Source organism: Metarhizium album (assembly GCF_000804445.1).
Source record: "Metarhizium album ARSEF 1941 chromosome Unknown scaffold_45, whole genome shotgun sequence".
Classification (NCBI taxonomy): domain Eukaryota; kingdom Fungi; phylum Ascomycota; class Sordariomycetes; order Hypocreales; family Clavicipitaceae; genus Metarhizium; species Metarhizium album.
Genome location: NW_024467619.1, coordinates 65,045 through 81,580, shown reverse-complemented (window position 1 = coordinate 81,580; position 16,536 = coordinate 65,045). Strand labels below are relative to the sequence as shown.

General features: G+C 48.7%; 5 protein-coding genes across 5 annotated transcripts; 3 read left to right on the top strand and 2 right to left on the bottom strand.

The window, feature by feature from the left end:
* Positions 1–261: 261 nt before the first annotated feature.
* On the top strand, positions 262–1,551 carry MAM_08176 (mitochondrial inheritance component mdm12; the record flags this gene model as incomplete). Its single annotated transcript, XM_040826974.1, has 1 exon — positions 262–1,551. The coding sequence occupies one exon, from the start codon at positions 262–264 to the stop codon at positions 1,549–1,551; it is 1,290 nt and encodes a 429-aa protein (XP_040675051.1).
* Positions 1,552–1,691: 140 nt separating this feature from the next.
* Positions 1,692–2,530, bottom strand: MAM_08175 (vacuolar protein sorting-associated protein Vps28; the record flags this gene model as incomplete). Its single annotated transcript, XM_040826973.1, has 3 exons — positions 1,692–2,087; positions 2,149–2,385; positions 2,447–2,530. 3 exons carry the CDS (start codon positions 2,528–2,530, stop codon positions 1,692–1,694), a joined length of 717 nt encoding a protein of 238 aa, XP_040675050.1.
* Positions 2,531–2,862: 332 nt separating this feature from the next.
* MAM_08174 (putative protein family UPF0120) lies at positions 2,863–5,208 on the top strand (the record flags this gene model as incomplete). The annotated part of the gene is made up of 1 exon (XM_040826972.1): positions 2,863–5,208. One exon carries the CDS (start codon positions 2,863–2,865, stop codon positions 5,206–5,208), a length of 2,346 nt encoding a protein of 781 aa, XP_040675049.1.
* A 420-nt stretch (positions 5,209–5,628) lies between these two features.
* MAM_08173 (rhoptry protein) lies at positions 5,629–8,734 on the bottom strand (the record flags this gene model as incomplete). Its single annotated transcript, XM_040826971.1, has 2 exons — positions 5,629–7,553; positions 7,615–8,734. 2 exons carry the CDS (start codon positions 8,732–8,734, stop codon positions 5,629–5,631), a joined length of 3,045 nt encoding a protein of 1,014 aa, XP_040675048.1.
* Positions 8,735–13,319: 4,585 nt separating this feature from the next.
* Positions 13,320–15,244, top strand: MAM_08172 (Glycoside hydrolase, family 76; the record flags this gene model as incomplete). Its single annotated transcript, XM_040826970.1, has 2 exons — positions 13,320–13,781; positions 13,841–15,244. 2 exons carry the CDS (start codon positions 13,320–13,322, stop codon positions 15,242–15,244), a joined length of 1,866 nt encoding a protein of 621 aa, XP_040675047.1.
* Between the last annotated feature and the right edge of the window lie 1,292 nt (positions 15,245–16,536).

The following is a 16,536-nucleotide window of genomic DNA, read 5'->3' as shown; positions in this document are numbered from 1 at the left end:
CCATGAAAGCCGTGAATGTTGATGCTCTTTTGTTTTTCCCCTTGAAAAAAACTATGCATTCAATTACTGGAACCACCTGCGCATGACTTCCGACATGTGTGCCGGTAGTTGTGCCGGCTACGGCGTGGGCCCGAACGCCGATTGGCCAGAAGACAAAGGACGGCTCAACAACTGACCCGGTCTCAACGACGGGCCACCGGCATCGCGTCTGCCTCCGCGTCTGCCTCCGCCGAGAAACCCCTTCCACCGCCTCATGCCGCCATGTCCATTGACCTCAGCTGGGAAACACTAACCAGCGGTCCAGACGGCGACGCCCTCGCCGAGCGCATCAGGGGCTTCATCCACGACAAGTTCCAGACAGTCCCCCTCCCTCGGTTCATCAAGTCCGTCACCGTCCACGGATTCGACTTTGGCACCGTACCACCGGAGCTGGAACTAAAAGACATCACCGACCCGCTTCCCGACTTCTACGACCAGGAGCTGGGCGACGACGAAAGCGACGACGATTTCGGCAGCGACGACGAGGCAGCGGCGCATCTCGCCGCCGCGCGGGCCCGGCACGCTCTGGCCGGGACCAAGAAGCGCCGCCCGGGCGGCATCAGGACCGCGACCGCGCCGAGGAGCGACCTCCTCGCCGGACACGACTTGGGGAGCCCGTTCCTGGGGGCCTCCACCCCGGGCATCCTGGGCGGCCCGGGACTGAGCTACTTCCAGGGCCATCTGGGCACGGGCACGCACACACCCCTGGCGGCCGTCGCGGGCGCTCACCTCGGAAACTCGTGGATGGCGCCCGGCGCCGTCGACGCCTCCGACTTCGCCTACGCCGCAGGCCGTCACAGGAACCCCTCGCAGAGCAGCATATCTGTCGACAACCTCTCTGTCAACCTGGAGGGCACGTCGCCGCCGCTGCGGGAAAAGTCTAGCGTCTCCACGCTCGCCCCTACGTCGGTGGGCATGTCTCGGCCTCCCACGCGGGACACGCACCTCGCTGATTCGGCTGTCGAGCAAGGCGGTGATGGCGCCCACGCGGGACTGGACGCGGGCGCCCTCGATGATGAACTCGCAGCGCACAGGAGAGAGCCGAGGGTGGAGGACGTCCAGGCCGTCTTCAGGATATGCTACGCAGGGGACGTGCGGCTGAATCTCACGGCGGAGATATTGCTGGATTATCCCATGCCGAGCTTCGTCGGTATCCCGCTGAAGCTGAATATCACGGGGCTGTCGTTTGACGGGGTGGGCGTGTTGGCAAAGATCAGGAAGCGTGTGCATTTCTGCTTCCTGAGTCCAGAGGATGCGTTGGCGGCTGTTGGGTCTGTGGACGGGGCGGAGGATTGCGGCAGCGGAGGTGGAGGGAAGCAAAGCACGAGCAAGAACACTAGGCTCGGGGGCTTGTTGCAGGAAATGAAAGTTGAGAGTGAGATTGGCGAGAGGGAAGGCGGGAAACAGAGCCTCAAGAACGTCGGCAAGGTTGAACGGTTTGTGTTGGAGCAAGTCAGGCGCATATTTGACGAGGAGTTTGTGTATCCTAGCTTCTGGACGTTTTTGGTATGAGCACCACGGCTTGGGGACCAGGTGTCACGTTACGGTGGTTCTTTGTGCCCACGATGGGTTCAGATACAACAGTTGCCTCCAAAGATGGGGCATGTTCGTCATCCAAGATTTGCATTTCACTAACAATGCGCTTCCGAGGTTCATGTCAACGTTCTTCGGAATCCCTGATATGCCTGCTGTATGTCCAGCTCCAACTCCCTGGCTTGCTGTTCGCTTAACTCATCCGAAGCCTTCATCTGATTGAGCGTGATTAACCATTGTACAATCTTGCCTCTGCTATCAAAATCCTGGTCTGTCACACGGTTCACAGATTGAATCACATCGGATAGCAGGGGGTGCAGCTGGTCTTTGGACAACATGCCCAGCTTCACGGCGTCGAGGAACGTAATGAACTCTTGCGTGGCTTCGAGAATTAATACACCGCTCGTATTGTTGGCAGCTGAGGATGTCTGCTGCCCGGGAGCCGAGTACGATGCGGTTACGGTGGTCGAGGGCATGCCGACACGGAGACGTTCGGTAGCACGGGGGGCTTGGAGCTGAAGATGGGTCAGGATATCAGCATAAGAGGACGTGGACCCGAAATATGGCCAAGCATACATCCCATTTGGCTTTGAATTCTTCAAGGCCCTGGAACTCGGCGGCGATTGTCTCGTCCGCCAAAAGCGCCTTGTACTGGCGTAACGATCGCTCGCAGATGTCGGTGTATTCTGCTTCGGGAATCGCATCCTTCAAAAAAGCCCTTTCGAGCTCGTCAAGCGTCACGATTATACTGAAGAGTTCTGCGAGAGAGTCCTGCAGATCGCGCTCAGCCCGAGACTCCGTGAGCTTGACTTCCTGCGTGGAATGTTAGGTCGACAGCCGGACGGCCCTTCGATTTATCGCAGAGAGGACAGACCTCGTCTAGATTGATTGTTGCTGAGAAACTACTGTTGGGAATGTAGCTATGCGGCGTCGGCGCATAGCCTTGCAGAGGAAGCATGGCGGCGGGTCAAGGCGGCATACTGAGCTCAACTTGAGGACACGCGCAACAGGCCGGAGCTCGACGAGTCCAAAGTCAAGGCCAAGCTGAGGGTGGTGATGCTTGGAGGGAGGGGAGGGGAGGGGCCAGGGGCAGAATGGGGCTCACCGCCTGCCCCGACTTCTGGGTACTATCGATAAGTCAAGTTCGAAAAAAAAATTTGGGCTGTAATTATTGGCCATTGATTGACCAGACGCATCGACTTCGCAGACATCCAGGTTTAGTTCCTGCTTCAACAACATACACCTGCGGGCCATTTCTTCACCACGAGGAGTGGTGAGACATTGCCAGCAATGGGTCCCGGCAAGAAGAACCTCAAGGCGACCAAGAAGTTCGAGAAGAGCAATCTCAAGGGTGTCTTGGACAGGAGAAAGGCCGTCGCCAAGATTAAACAACGGCAGCAAATCAAGGATAAAAAACAAGCTCGGCGAGCAAAGGACGCCGAGTTTTATAAAGGCACTGACGATGGATCGACACCGGGTCGGAAGCCAAATGGCGCCGAGGGAAAGAAGAGCGGCGAGATGAGCGTCGACGACTTTTTCCGGGGCGCATTTGACGAAATTGTCAACAGCAACGAGAGCAAACCTGGCAAACCTGGCAAGCGCAAGAGGAGCGAGCACAAAGCGGATGACGAGGAAATGAGCGATGGTAGCGGCTCTGGTATGGATAACGGTGAGCCGCCGGCGGCTAGTGAAAGCGAGCACGGCAGCGACGATGACGAAGAAGGCGGCATGAGCAAAGGAACCATGGATAAGCTGGCCGAGAAAGATCCCGAGTTCTACAGATTCTTAAAGGATAACGATCCGGAGGCGCTGGACTTCGATGATGACGCGGACTTGGCAGAGGTTGATGAGCTTAGTGCCGGCGAGGAGGAACACGATGAAGAGCAGCCCAAAAAGAAGAAGCAGAAGAAGGCCAAGGCCAATGCAGAACACGACCAAGAAGACGGCGAGCCTCCCCGGGGCAACGAATTGACCAGATCTGCAGTTGCTGGTTGGCGAAAAGCCATGGAGGAAAAGAAGTCGTTGAGAGCAGCTAGACAAGTTGTTCTTGCATTTCGATGCGCCGCCCGCTTGAATGAAGACGAAAATGACGAGGGCGAAACCCAGCAACGCTGGGCTATCAACAGCCCAGAGATCTACAATGACCTCCTGATCCTGGCACTGAAGCACATCCCCGTGGTAATGAACCACCACCTGCCCATCAAGGAGTCTGCCTCCGGCAGAGTCTACGTGCAGACCGAGACCAAGAAGTTCAAAACATTGTCGCTTTTGCTCAAGTCTTACACCTCGTCAATCATGTACCTCCTCGGCACTCTGTCCGACGACAAGACCCTCAAGCTGACCCTTTCATCCCTGACACCCATCCTTCCGTATCTCCTGTCGTTCAAGAAACTCGTCAAGGCGCTGTCCAAAGCCGTCGTCAACTTCTGGGCTCAGCCGGCCAGCTCAGAAACCACCCGAATCACGGCGTTTTTGGTCCTTCGCAGGCTCGCCGTAATCGGGGACAAGGGCATTCGTGAGATGGTCCTCAAAGCAACATACCAAGGCCTCGTTCAAGGCTGCCGCGTCACCAATCACAACACCATCCAGGGCATCAACCTGATGAAGAACTCGGCCGCAGAGCTCTGGGGCATCGACCCGGCAGTCGGATACACGACGGCCTTCACATTCATCCGCCAGCTCGCCATCCACCTCCGCAACAGCATAGTCAACAACAAGAACGACTCCTTCCGCATGGTGTACAACTGGCAGTTCACGCACTCGCTCGACTTTTGGTCCTGCGTCCTCGCCGAGCACTGCTCTCCGCTCAAGGAAGCCGAGGCCGGCAAGGAGAACCAGCTCAAGCTCCTCATCTACCCCCTCGTTCAGGTCACGCTCGGTGCGATGAGCCTCATTCCCACCGCCATCTACTTCCCCCTCCGCTTCCACCTCGTCCACTCGCTGCTGCGCACCTCCCGCGCAACAGGGACCTACATCCCGCTCGCCTCCCCGATCCTCGAGGTCCTCTCCTCGGCCGAGATGAAGAGGCCCCCCAAGGCAACCACTCTCAAAGCCCTCGACTTTGCCGTCGCCTACAAAGCACCCAAGTCGTATCTCCGCACCCGCATCTACCAGGACAACGTCGGCGAGAAAATCGTCGAGCTTCTGAGCGAGTTCTTCCTTCTGTGGTCCACGTCCATCGCCTTCCCGGAACTGGCGCTCCCCGTCATCATCCATCTCAAGCGGTGGCTGAAGCAGGCCCGCTCCAAAAACCAGGGCAATAAGAACGCCAAGCTCATTTCCCAACTCGTCACCCTCGTGCAGAAGCTGGAAGCGAACGCAAAGTTTATCGAGGAGCGCCGCGCCAAAGTGGACTTTGCGCCCAAGGATCGCACACAGGTTGATGCGTTTTTGAAGGACTTTGACGTGGCCAAGACGCCGTTGGGGGCGTTTGTCGTGAGCCAGAGGAAGGTGCGCGAGGAGAAGAGCAAAATGTTGGAGCAGGCGAGGAAGGAGGAGGACAGAAAGAGGATGGAGGGCGAGAGGGGCGTCGACGAGGAGAGCGACGATGAAATGGAGGTTGATGGTGAGGACGAAATTGGCGACCAGGACAACGGCGAGGTTGAGATGGAGGACGACGACGGAGACAGCGAGTAAAAAGATCATCATGTATGTAGTATACCTTGTAGAGCGAATACTTGATTTTCCTTGCTGCACGTTTCATTACGCAAAATCGCGAGCCAGGCACGTCATCACCCATCCTCTCGCCCAAGCAAGATAATGATATACACGGCGTCTTTCGAGACAAAGACAAGACTCATCCAACCCTTTAACCCAAAACTCCGCGTGGTGAAAAAAAAAGTATGCCCCTAATCCAGCTGGAAAAGCAAAGACTTTCGGCGCCATGAATAACGCAATGCCAACGCCAATAACACCAATCCTTGAATAAAACTGTCCTCAAAACCAATAAACACCATTTTTCACTGCCAGGTTCCATGCCTCAATGCTTCGCTCACAACATTGCACAGTTATTCTGTGCCGTTCGTTTCCTAGAGCCTGCACATGTGCCGTCTGTATTTAATTAGTCTCTTGAATGCCTTCCCAGGTGAACTGTTCACTTCCGCCAGTGACATCTCGCACCGTCATGCCAGTGATGTTGAGAACAGTCATCTCAACTTCTTCCTCTGTCATGGCCTGTCCAGCCAACTTTTGTCCTTCGAGGACATCATACAAGCTGTAGATTTGATCATTCTTCACTTCCATGCGTTTCAAAATTGTTCGAATAGATTCAGCAAGGCTCATTCGATCGCGACGGCCAATAGCCTTATCACTTCGATTGTACTCTGCCTGCAGGCGAGAGAGCTCCAGCTGAAGGTGTTCAGCCTCATCTTCTAGGCCCTTGATGACAAGAGCGAGAGCGTGGCCCGGTGACTGCGAGGGACGTATTGTGGGGTCGTCGCCGGCGAGACTGCGATCTGTCACTGGAACTGGACGCGAGACGGTGACGCGTTTTTTGCCAGACGCTGCTTCCGACGAAGATATAACGCCACGGTGAGACGTGATGCGACTGCAAACTATACAGTTGCGGCAGCTATGCTCACAAAGGCCGTCCAGAACACGGCGTGCATCGGTAGACAGAGCTGGGCATGTGTCGTGGTTCGTAGTCTTGTTGGGTCCGTCGGTGGTATCCAGTTCCATTGTGTGTTTCTGTGCTGGTCGTGGGTTGCTGGCGCGTCGTGAGGTGTTGCTTTGAGTAGTGACCTCGCGGTGTGACTGAATATTAACGTCCTTCATGGAGACGCTGAGTGAGATGGCCGCGTCCTGGTTTGTAAAGTCCTCAGATTGGAAGTCGCCTGTCATTTCATCCTCGTCATGGGTAAGATCCAACTCAGTAGTCAAAGGTGCCTTGGCGTGTCGCCGTTTACTGCCCTGGTTTGCCGTATTGCCAACGTTTTTGTTTCGGACGGCCGCTTTCTCTGGTATCGAGAATGCCACCCCTTTAGATGATGCGCGAGGCCTACTTCTGGATCGCTGTCGGTTGTTGCTTGTGCGACGGGACATCTCCCGTGTTTCTTGTTCATGTGTGTAGACTTGAGCGGTCACTTCTGGTAGGGTGGGCATGTCTTTGGTCTCCGTGGCCTCAGCAGGACGAGACTCATTCGTCTTGACAGTGATATCAGGAAGGAAGTACGCCGAGGTCATGTTTTCCTCCGTTTCTCCGTCTGAGCGACCATAGACTTCGTTTTTGTGTGATGGTCTGCAGTGGTCGAGTTGCTGCTTCAGGAAGTCAACTTCCTCCTTTCTCTTGAGATTTTCCTCGTGCAGGTCATGAACACTGCGCTCAAAGCCCGAGTTCTCTCGTCGAAGAATCTTATTTTCGTTGAAATATTTCTCATTGTGTCGGACAAGACTGTCGTTGTCTGCCTGGAGAACTGATTTTTCTTGAGTGATTGTCTTTATCGCCGCACGGAGAGTGTCGATCTCTTCACGAGCCGCATCCAGCTCATGCTGGGCTCCATCAAGATTCTCACGAAGGTCCTCATTTTCTTCCGTCAGTCTATCGTTGCTGGCGCGAAGAGATCTATTCTCAGCCAGCAGACATTCATCATTACGACTGTTCTGATGGGCGCGAAGTGAATCGATCTGTTCTCGCAGACGCTTCTGCTCCTTGCGCAACTTTTCGTTATCGGAGCGGAGAGACGCATTATCGAGCTCCAGCGCATCGCGACTGTGCTTCAATGACGCGAGATCACGTCGAAGAGTGTCATTGTCCCGCCGAATATGATCCGAGGTCTCGAGTTGTTCCCGTGAGGTAGATAGCTCTTTTTCTCGAACGCTGAGCTTGCGAGTGAGCTTGCTAATGTCTTCACACGCGTCCTGCAGTCGGACAATAGCCCTATCACGCTCATGGGCGACGGCATCATTTGCAATTTCATTCGTGCTCATCTTTCTTGAAGCGTCATCCAGCCGGGCTTGCAAAGTTGCAACCTCTAGCTCCAATTCTGTAAAAGACCGTGTTAACACTGCAATGGTAGACAGCTAAAGGTCAACTTGGAAACTTACTTTTCTTTTGTGCCAAAAGTTTCTCGCTTTCGTCATGGCTGCCGCCGCTGAATCTGCCGTGCCTGAATTGAGCCTCCAATCTTTGAACCTGAAGCTGCAGACCCTCTGCATATTCCTGAACCTTATCATGGGCGGCCTGCAGGGAAACAATTTCATCGCGGATCATATCCATAGAGACAAATATTTTCTCTTCATCCTCGGGAACTTCAATGCCATCAACTTGTGCGTGGGCAGCGGTATTGGGCCGTTCCTGGCGATCGTGCACCTTGCCATGCTTCACGAAAATTGGGACGCCATTTTTCATGGAGCCGCTAAACTTGAGGGTGCCAGTTACGAAGTCTCCAAGGCGGGAGACATCTGGCATGAAGAATGAACGTACGTTAGACGCGTCATGGCCGGGGCTTGCCATGGAAGCTGGCGAGGGGGCCACGGCGGTCAAGCTAGATTTTCCTGAGGACATGTGAGGGGAGTCTTGGTTGGTGTTTCGAGGGCTGAGAGAGGCTCGTTGGAGACGGCTCAAGGCATCTGTAATTGACGAAGGTCGCTGTTGATCTGCAATAGGCTCTGAAGGCGCCCGGGCATGCGGCTTGGACAGTGGGCTTGGATGTTTCTGCGAGCTTGCGGCACCGTAATAGGAAGCAGGTCTGGCTGGTGACTTGTCCAGGATGAAAGAGAGCTCGGATTCGTTGTCGACGCGGGGCTGTATCTCGGCACGTGTTTTGGTTGCCGCAGTCCAGATATCCTGAGTAGAGTCGTCGACGGCGGGCTTGACGTTGGAGACTGGCGCCCTATTCTCCTTGGACTGTGGTTTCCAAGGTCGTATATCAGTGGCATCGTCAAATACGGGTGCCTTGTTCGGGTCGGGCTTGGAGAAGTGTTGGGGCCATTTGCGGTGTGCGGCCTCCCAATTGACGGGCAGTTTTCTCGGGGCAGTAACACGAGCAATGTCCTCATTGAGTCGGCGCGTAGACTCTCCGTCGGGGTCGGAAAAGAGTGACGACATGGTTACGGTGCCATGGGAGCCAGTGGAAGACGGCGGAGAGTTGAAAGGATTGGCGCGGTTAGCATTCATTTCTCTAAGAATGCGTGAGCGATACCGATGTATGGCGTCGGTCTCCATGGCGCTCCAGTACGCGTTGTACGCGATGCCAGCGCTTAGGAGTCGACGATGGGTATTGAATAGATGCGAATAGTCGAATGGTGTCTTGGGTTTCCCAGTTCCAGGTCGTCGGGCAGCGCGTGGATGCGACAGGCGCGTGGTCAATGGCTTAGGAGCAGAGTCCCGCCGAGGTGAGGAAGGGGCATACGACTTGCAGACACGCGTGCTGTTCGCCTCAGGCGTTGCTCATGAAGAGTGTGAATGTCAAGAGTCACTGAGAAACGCTGCAAGTCGGGCAAAGCGCTGAGGCGTTGTCACGGAACGGGACATTTGGGGTACACCGAAGTTGGTGTTGAAAGTAAAGGACCCCAGGTCACTCGTGGGTGATGCAAGTGTCACGCGTTCTGATTGGTGAATAGTGCATCTGTTTTGAGAGAAAGTAAACAAACCAGCCCAGCCAGTGGGTGTCCATGATACAACCGGAAGTGGGCCAACAACAAACGGACGGGTCGTGCTATTCGTGCTACCAACCCTATCTATTCGTGCTACCGCAGCTTAATTTAGCCTAGTGACTAACTGCCTACACCCCACTATACATTTTTATATATACCTATATAGTTGCGCTTACTTTTTAGAAATTTAATTAGTATTTAAATTAAATCTATTATTTTTTTAATAATATAAGCCTAAGCAAGCGCTAGTAGCGCTTAAATTGCTTAAAAACGTAATTTCTAGTGTTTTTAATAAATATATATATATTATAGGCTGTAATTATTCTGCTGCCTAAGCTGTTAATTATTCTACTGCCTCTAAGAGCGCTGCCTAAGCTTCTAAGGAGTTATCTATTAAATCTATAGTAACTCTAATACTACTACTTACTCTATAGCTTATCTACTTATTAATTAAAGTTATATATTATTTATAGTATTTATTAATTACTGCTTTAACTATATTATAAGTCTTCTTTATTATTATATCTTAAATTATTTAACTAATTTATCTTGCATTACTATATATTATATACTTAGATTAGTTTGTTAGCAACTTTAAGAGCCTAATTAAGGCCTTTAACTTAGCTGTTAACTACTATTATTATTAGAATTTTAGTATTATATATTTAAGAGTAGTAAGTAGTATCTTCTATAATTAATTCTATAAAAATAATAAATTTAAAGATATAAAGTATTAAAAGTCTATAGGTTAATATTAAGTATATTTTCTATAATAAATTAATAGAGATTAAAACTAAAACTTACTAGTAGCTTTATAAGCTACTAATAATAAGAAATATTACTTCTTTTTAAGAGCTATTATACTTATAGCTTTAATAAAATAATATATATATAAAGCAGCATAAATTAGTATATAAAAGAGCAATTTCCCTTATAAAGTTAAAGCTATTTACCTTTATAATAATTAGCTTCTGTAAGCTTATACTAGCAGGCTAAGAGATTAACAGCTTTATAGAATATTTATATAGGTAAATTACTAAGCTATTTACTATACCTATATATATTTTGCTGCTAAAGCTTTATTATAGCTGCTTTTTAAGAATATTTATAATCTTTTTTAAGAATTATCTACTAAATTAATTAAAAGAGTATAAATAAATTGCTATTACTAATATATATATAGAATTTTATATTATAATATACTGCTTTAATTAGACTTATAGTTATATACCTAAAATTCTAATAAAATTAAGTGTAATAATAAGCTTACTGCTTGTACTAACTATAATAAGTATTCTTAATATAATTAAAAATGCCTTATTACTATAAACTATATATATTCTTTATCTAGTTTTATATAGAGTTAAATGCTTTAATTTCTTATATATAAATAAGTAATTTAACTACTAAAGTAAGGCTATTTAGGCATTTATTAAATGCCTTAACTTCTAGGTTATTATTATTATTATTATTATTAGAAGGTTTTTAATAGAAGAGGGTTTTTGCCTTTATATTTATAAATATATACTAAATATATATTTATTACTATATCTTAGGGAAAACAACTTATAGAGCGTTTTTAAGTGCTTTATTAAAGTTAGTTATAATAACTTTAAGCGCCTTAATTTTATATTAATTTTATATTTAATTAAGGCTTAGTAAAATCTATTAAAAAGTAGGTTTATTCTCTTTTATTATAAAAGTAAATATAATATTTATGCTAGAGTTCTAGTCTATAATAGTAATTACCTAGAATAAGTATAATTTATAGCAGTTAGTTGTTAGTCTTATAAGTATTATCTATATAGAGAACTTAAGGGAAAACTTTCTATTAATTAATGCAGGACTTATAAGTCTAAACAACTAATTCTAAATAGCTCTTATTATTATATTTAATAATATATAGTAAATCTTACTTTTTAAGAAGCTTAACAACTTATTATATTAAAGAAAATTTATTAAGCTTCTTTATATAAGCTTTTGCAACTTAGTTATTGTCAGCCAGAAAATAGGGGTGCATGCGCTGTATACAATTGCGCAGTAATATAAGGTCAATTTGCGTCTCCAATCGTCGGAGCGCGTTCTACTTTTGCGTGGTGCAGTTGACCTTGCGATTTTCCGCCAACAGTTATAAAGGTCTTTATAGCAAAAATAAACCTCTATCTCTTCTCTTTCTGCTATATTATAAATAATATTACTTATCTTACAAACTAGAAGAGCTTAGTATTATATAAAGTTTATAAAGTGCTTTATTTAAGTAACTATAAACCTTTAATATATTAGCTTAGCTAATAAGTTAAGAAATTAACTATAATTATACTAATAATATATTACTTTATAAGTCTAAACTTAATTTATATTAACTATTATAGTTACTAGCTAAAGCTTAAACTTATAGTTATTCTTTTTAGTAGCAGCTTATTAAATTCTACTTACTTAAAATATTCTTCTAGAGCTATAATAGTATAAAAAGCTACTATACTAAGGCTACTACTTTCTGCTAACTTTAATAAACTTAATTATAAAGCTTTTAATAAAAGTAGTACTATTTGCCTTACTTTAATTCTATAAATTATTAAAAAAGTAATTAAAGTTACTATAAGCTCTTAGTAGTAGTATTTTAGAAATTAAGCAGCTAAAATCTTTATTATTAAGCAGCAGCTTAAAGTTATTAAAAGAGAGTTTAAGCTATACTTTAGGGAAGACATTAAAACTTATAAATTTAGGTAGATAAGTATTATCTATTAAAGATATAAGAAAAGCAGTATTTTAGCGTAATTATAGAGTTTAAAATTAAGCTTAATATTATATAATTTAGCAATATTATTATAGAGTTACAAAAAGGCTATCTAAGCAGCTGCACTCTATTTTTTTTGTTATTATAAAGCATTTTCATAAGACTCTATAGTTGCTAGGGCAATATATATAAAATTATATAGCAGGGCGTAGTGGGTCAGGGTGTAGGCCTAAAATCGGGGTGGGGCGTCAGCACGAATAGATAGGGTTGGTAGCACAAATAGCACAGCCCGAACGGACCAGTTGACTTGACTCTACATCAAGTACGTACCCAAGACAGGAAGGAACAACAGAAGCCAGAGAACAAACTTCGTCGTTAACTTCAAGTGCTGCAGTAAACTTGCCCCATGTCACTATTAAAATTAACATGCGAGCCATCAAACGCTTTTTTTTTTTTCTATTTGTCATAACTCGGACTCCGATCCTCGATACGACGACACCGATCTTCAGTCACCAATCTAGGTAATTCCATGGTTCGTCTTGGCGATGATGATGCGTGAGCTAAGCTGCACGAACCGAGATACCATCACAAAGTCGCCAAGTAACACGATTATGGCTTGAGGCCAAAACACAAGCTGCGTGACGGGATGCCTTTGGATTGCATTCTCCATTGCTTTGAAAATTTTTAATCGTACACCAGTCCGGGCCGGTGCAGGCACCACGCGTGATCACGAAGGATGGTGGAAATTCGAACTTGTTGAAACTCCGCTTCGACCAACACGGTTTCGCAATCCTTGGCAGCGCCCTTAAGACAATACCAGATTCAACATACAGATACATTCCCCGGAAGAATACTGCCACTACCGTTTCTTTAAGCCATTATACGATGCTCGACATCTTCATGTCCTATTATCGGCCTCTGCTAGTTGATGGTGCGCGTCCTGCCTTGACCCCCACCTGCCCAGCTGGGGCCCGGATAATTTATTCGTCCCATGACGGCGGCTCGGTCGCGAGACAAATCAAGGAATGGGATGTGGAGGAGGGGATGCTACTACTACGTACTAGTGAAGTAGTACTCCCTTCAAACCTAGGAGCGTTGAATGTTTAATTTGCTGTGGGGACAAGTACAAGGATCAATGCCTTATGGCATAGTAAATGGTGATATGAATCATATGATCGTATTCGTTCGCGCCGCGTGCACGCGATCCTGCCTCACACAGCATTCGTGTCCGTCGCTAATGTCCAATGATGCCCCCTTACGACCCTCGTAGGCTCTATAAAAACGGCACCAACTCTCTGGCGGCTCAGGAGGAGAAGAAGGCCTAGTTCCTGCTCTCGCCGTCGAGTCGAGTCGTGACTCGCCTGCATCAACGGACCAGACAGTCCTAGACTCTTACTGTTGTTCGCACTGGTGCAAAATGACGCGTTTGCTATCCATCGCTAGCCTTGGTGCCGCAGTCATATCAACGTTTACTGCTGCAAGCAGTCTTGTCAAGAGAGATGTCGATTATTGCTCAGTATATAACCGCGCATCAAGCCCTGGTTGCCAGCCCGTTCCCGGGAACTTCCTTGACTCTCGGGATGACGCCCCTCCTACCCCAGACACTGACTCAGGGGTACTCGAGGATGCCTTCTCGGCGTTGTCAGTGTTACAGAATGTCTACTTTGAACCTGTCAACGGCACTTGGCCAACATCGATCGACTGGACAGGCGCAGTTGTTGAGACCGTGATAGCTGGCATGCTGACAACTCTTTCCAAGTCATTAGACTCAACTGAGAAGGGCCATAGCTGGAAGGAGAAGGAAAATCTTATTTCTTCCATCTTTGCTCAGGTCACACACTCATTCTTTGGACAAAATGCTGTTGGAATATTAGGCCAGGTGAGAAAGAAGTCTTTACGACTTCACATCCAACCCATCGCTAACATATCTTGACCCAGGCATATGATGATGTGCTATGGGTAGTCCTTGGCTGGCTTGAAGCGATCAAATTTGTCCGTCTGCACTCAACCCTCCACTATCCTGGAACAGAACAAAAGTGCCTCAACGTACCTGGTGGGCTAAGTGACGCGCTCGGCACCATTTCCTATCACGGATACAACTGGTATTGCACATTCGCCGAGCGAGCCAGAGCGTTTTGGGATTTTGCTACAAGAGGATGGGATACGAGACTCTGTCACGGGGGCATGATCTGGAACCCCCGACTGCTCCCCTACAAGAACGCCATTACCAACGAGCTGTGGATCGCAGCATCCATCTCAATGTATGAGTATTTCCCCGACGACAAATTCGACGAATCTTGGACAGCAAGTCAGGGCTTCCCGATTAACGACCCTGTGTATCTGGCGGCAGCCATCGTGGGTTACAAGTGGCTAAAGGACGTCAACATGACGAATACTCAGGGGCTGTATGTGGATGGCTACCACGTGGATATGAGCAAGCCCAACAACGTGGAGTGCGACCAGCGAGATGAGATGGTGTACACCTACAACCAGGGCGTCATTCTCACAGGACAGAGAGGACTGTATACTGTCACGGGAAGCCCATCGTACCTGGAGGATGGCCACGCCTTGGTTCGAAACGTCATCAAGGCAACAGGCTGGAGTCTTGGTAAGAACGCCCCGATAGACAACATGGAGAGAAGACCTCGTGGCAAGCTTCCTCGCTGGCGAGGAATCGGTCGCGGCGGTATTCTAGAAGAGCAATGCGACGTAAACGGGACGTGCTCACAAGACAGCCAAACCTTCAAGGGGATCTTCTTTCACCACCTCACCGCATTCTGCGCCCCCATCTCGCCAGTGAGAATACCTGACGCTGCCACTGTCAACAAGACCGAGCTTGGCAAGGCGCAGTGTTCCCACGATAAAACCTGCCGCCGTTATTTGCCCTGGATAAAATACAACATGGATGCGGCCCTTGCAACTCGAGACAAGGCGGGTCGTTTCGGCATGTGGTGGGGAGCCAGTGTCTTTGACGGCTTCGATGCCTCTGGACAAACAGATGGCATGAATCTTACATCTCCCAACACGACCGACTATCGAAATAAGGGGACCCCGATTGACGTCACTTGGGGTCTCAACATGACATGGCGGCCTGGTTCGAAGACGGTCACGGGCCCGTACCAAGGTCTCTTGCCGAGACCTGATCCGAAGCTGAGGACTGGCGTTTCGCCGGATCTTGGTGTTGACTCGCAAATTCTCCTCGGCCGGCAAGTTAAGCCTGGAGATGCAAATGATCGCGGCAGAGGCAGAACCGTAGAAACACAAGTCGGAGGGCTGGCCTTGATAAGGGCATTTTGGGAGTTGTCTCAACCGTCGTCGGCTGAGTGCGAGCTATATAATTAACACCGTTATTTAGTTGCCCTAGATGGCTATAATTAGCTAATTGCTTGTACCCCTACTGGATATAATTAATAAGACTTGTCATCAGATAAGATGGTCTGCATGTCAAAAAGTTCCTGGCTTAAACTACTGCAACCCCGTTACCGCGGGGGCTTTGGTCTTTTCGACGTCCGGACCTTCACAACTCAACTTTGGGCTCGCGGCCGGAAAAAATACCGACACTTTGTAGCGTGTGTATCTCGCTCTTGAAGCGAAGCATGGCGCAAAGTCCGTTTCACGTGTTTCGAGTGCAATGGGCTTGCGGTATTTCGATTTCTTTCCACGATGGCACTGCCTGCCGTGAAGATCCACGGAATAAACTTGAAGAAGGATTGATGGCTTCAACAAACGTCCGGCGAGATGCGCGTTAACTAATACGGTTACGCAAATTGCGCTTGCTTGAGTCGCCGTTGAGCGTAGGGAGCCGTACATGAAGCCCTTGTTTCGATACTCGACCTGACCATGGTCTGCTCCCGTTGCTGACGAGAAAACATGCTGAAATCCAAGGCACACAATGCTAACGAATGGCCTTGGTTTGCGGTAGCACGGGGCGCTCGCCGTTTGACTCCTCAAATGTCTCTTCACAAGGTCCTCAACTCGTGGTAGTCGTCCTCTAGTCCTAGTCCTAGTCCTAGACTATGACACTCGGCCGCAAGACATGACGGGCATCTGCGACACGGGCTCTACCGATACTATCGTGCCCGAGGCGCGCAGTGCCGTGTGAGACCTCCCGAACCGCCGGTGCCGAAACGCCAACTTTCTTTCGGCAACTTTGGCCAAGAGCAGCGACATTGAGGAGCTGAATCCCAACACTGGCACCACCTTCACCGGAGACGACAGCTTCAGCGGCGCGCACATCCAAATGTCGGTCGGCTTCGGGAGGGACCAAGATTGAAGGGTCGCAGGAGACTGTGGGGAGAATTCCCCCATTGTCGGATGTCTGGAATCGGACCGGTGGCGGATCGGCCTCTGCACACGGGCATAGACGTACACATGATGCCTGGTGATGGATAACTCTGGGGTTGCTGTATGAGGTGGCATGACACACAAAATAGTGTGGCGTGGTCACGTCCGTTTGGCAGGCTGGTGAGATACGGAGATAAGAACAAAGTGGCGCGCTGGCTCACGCACAGGCCAGTTACTCCGTATCAGCGACACTGTATTACCAACTGATGGCACTGGGGTCCCGCCTATTCCTTGCCAGCGCGCAGGGAAACCCAGGGCGAACCGGGGAAAAAAAAAAAAAAAAAAAACAA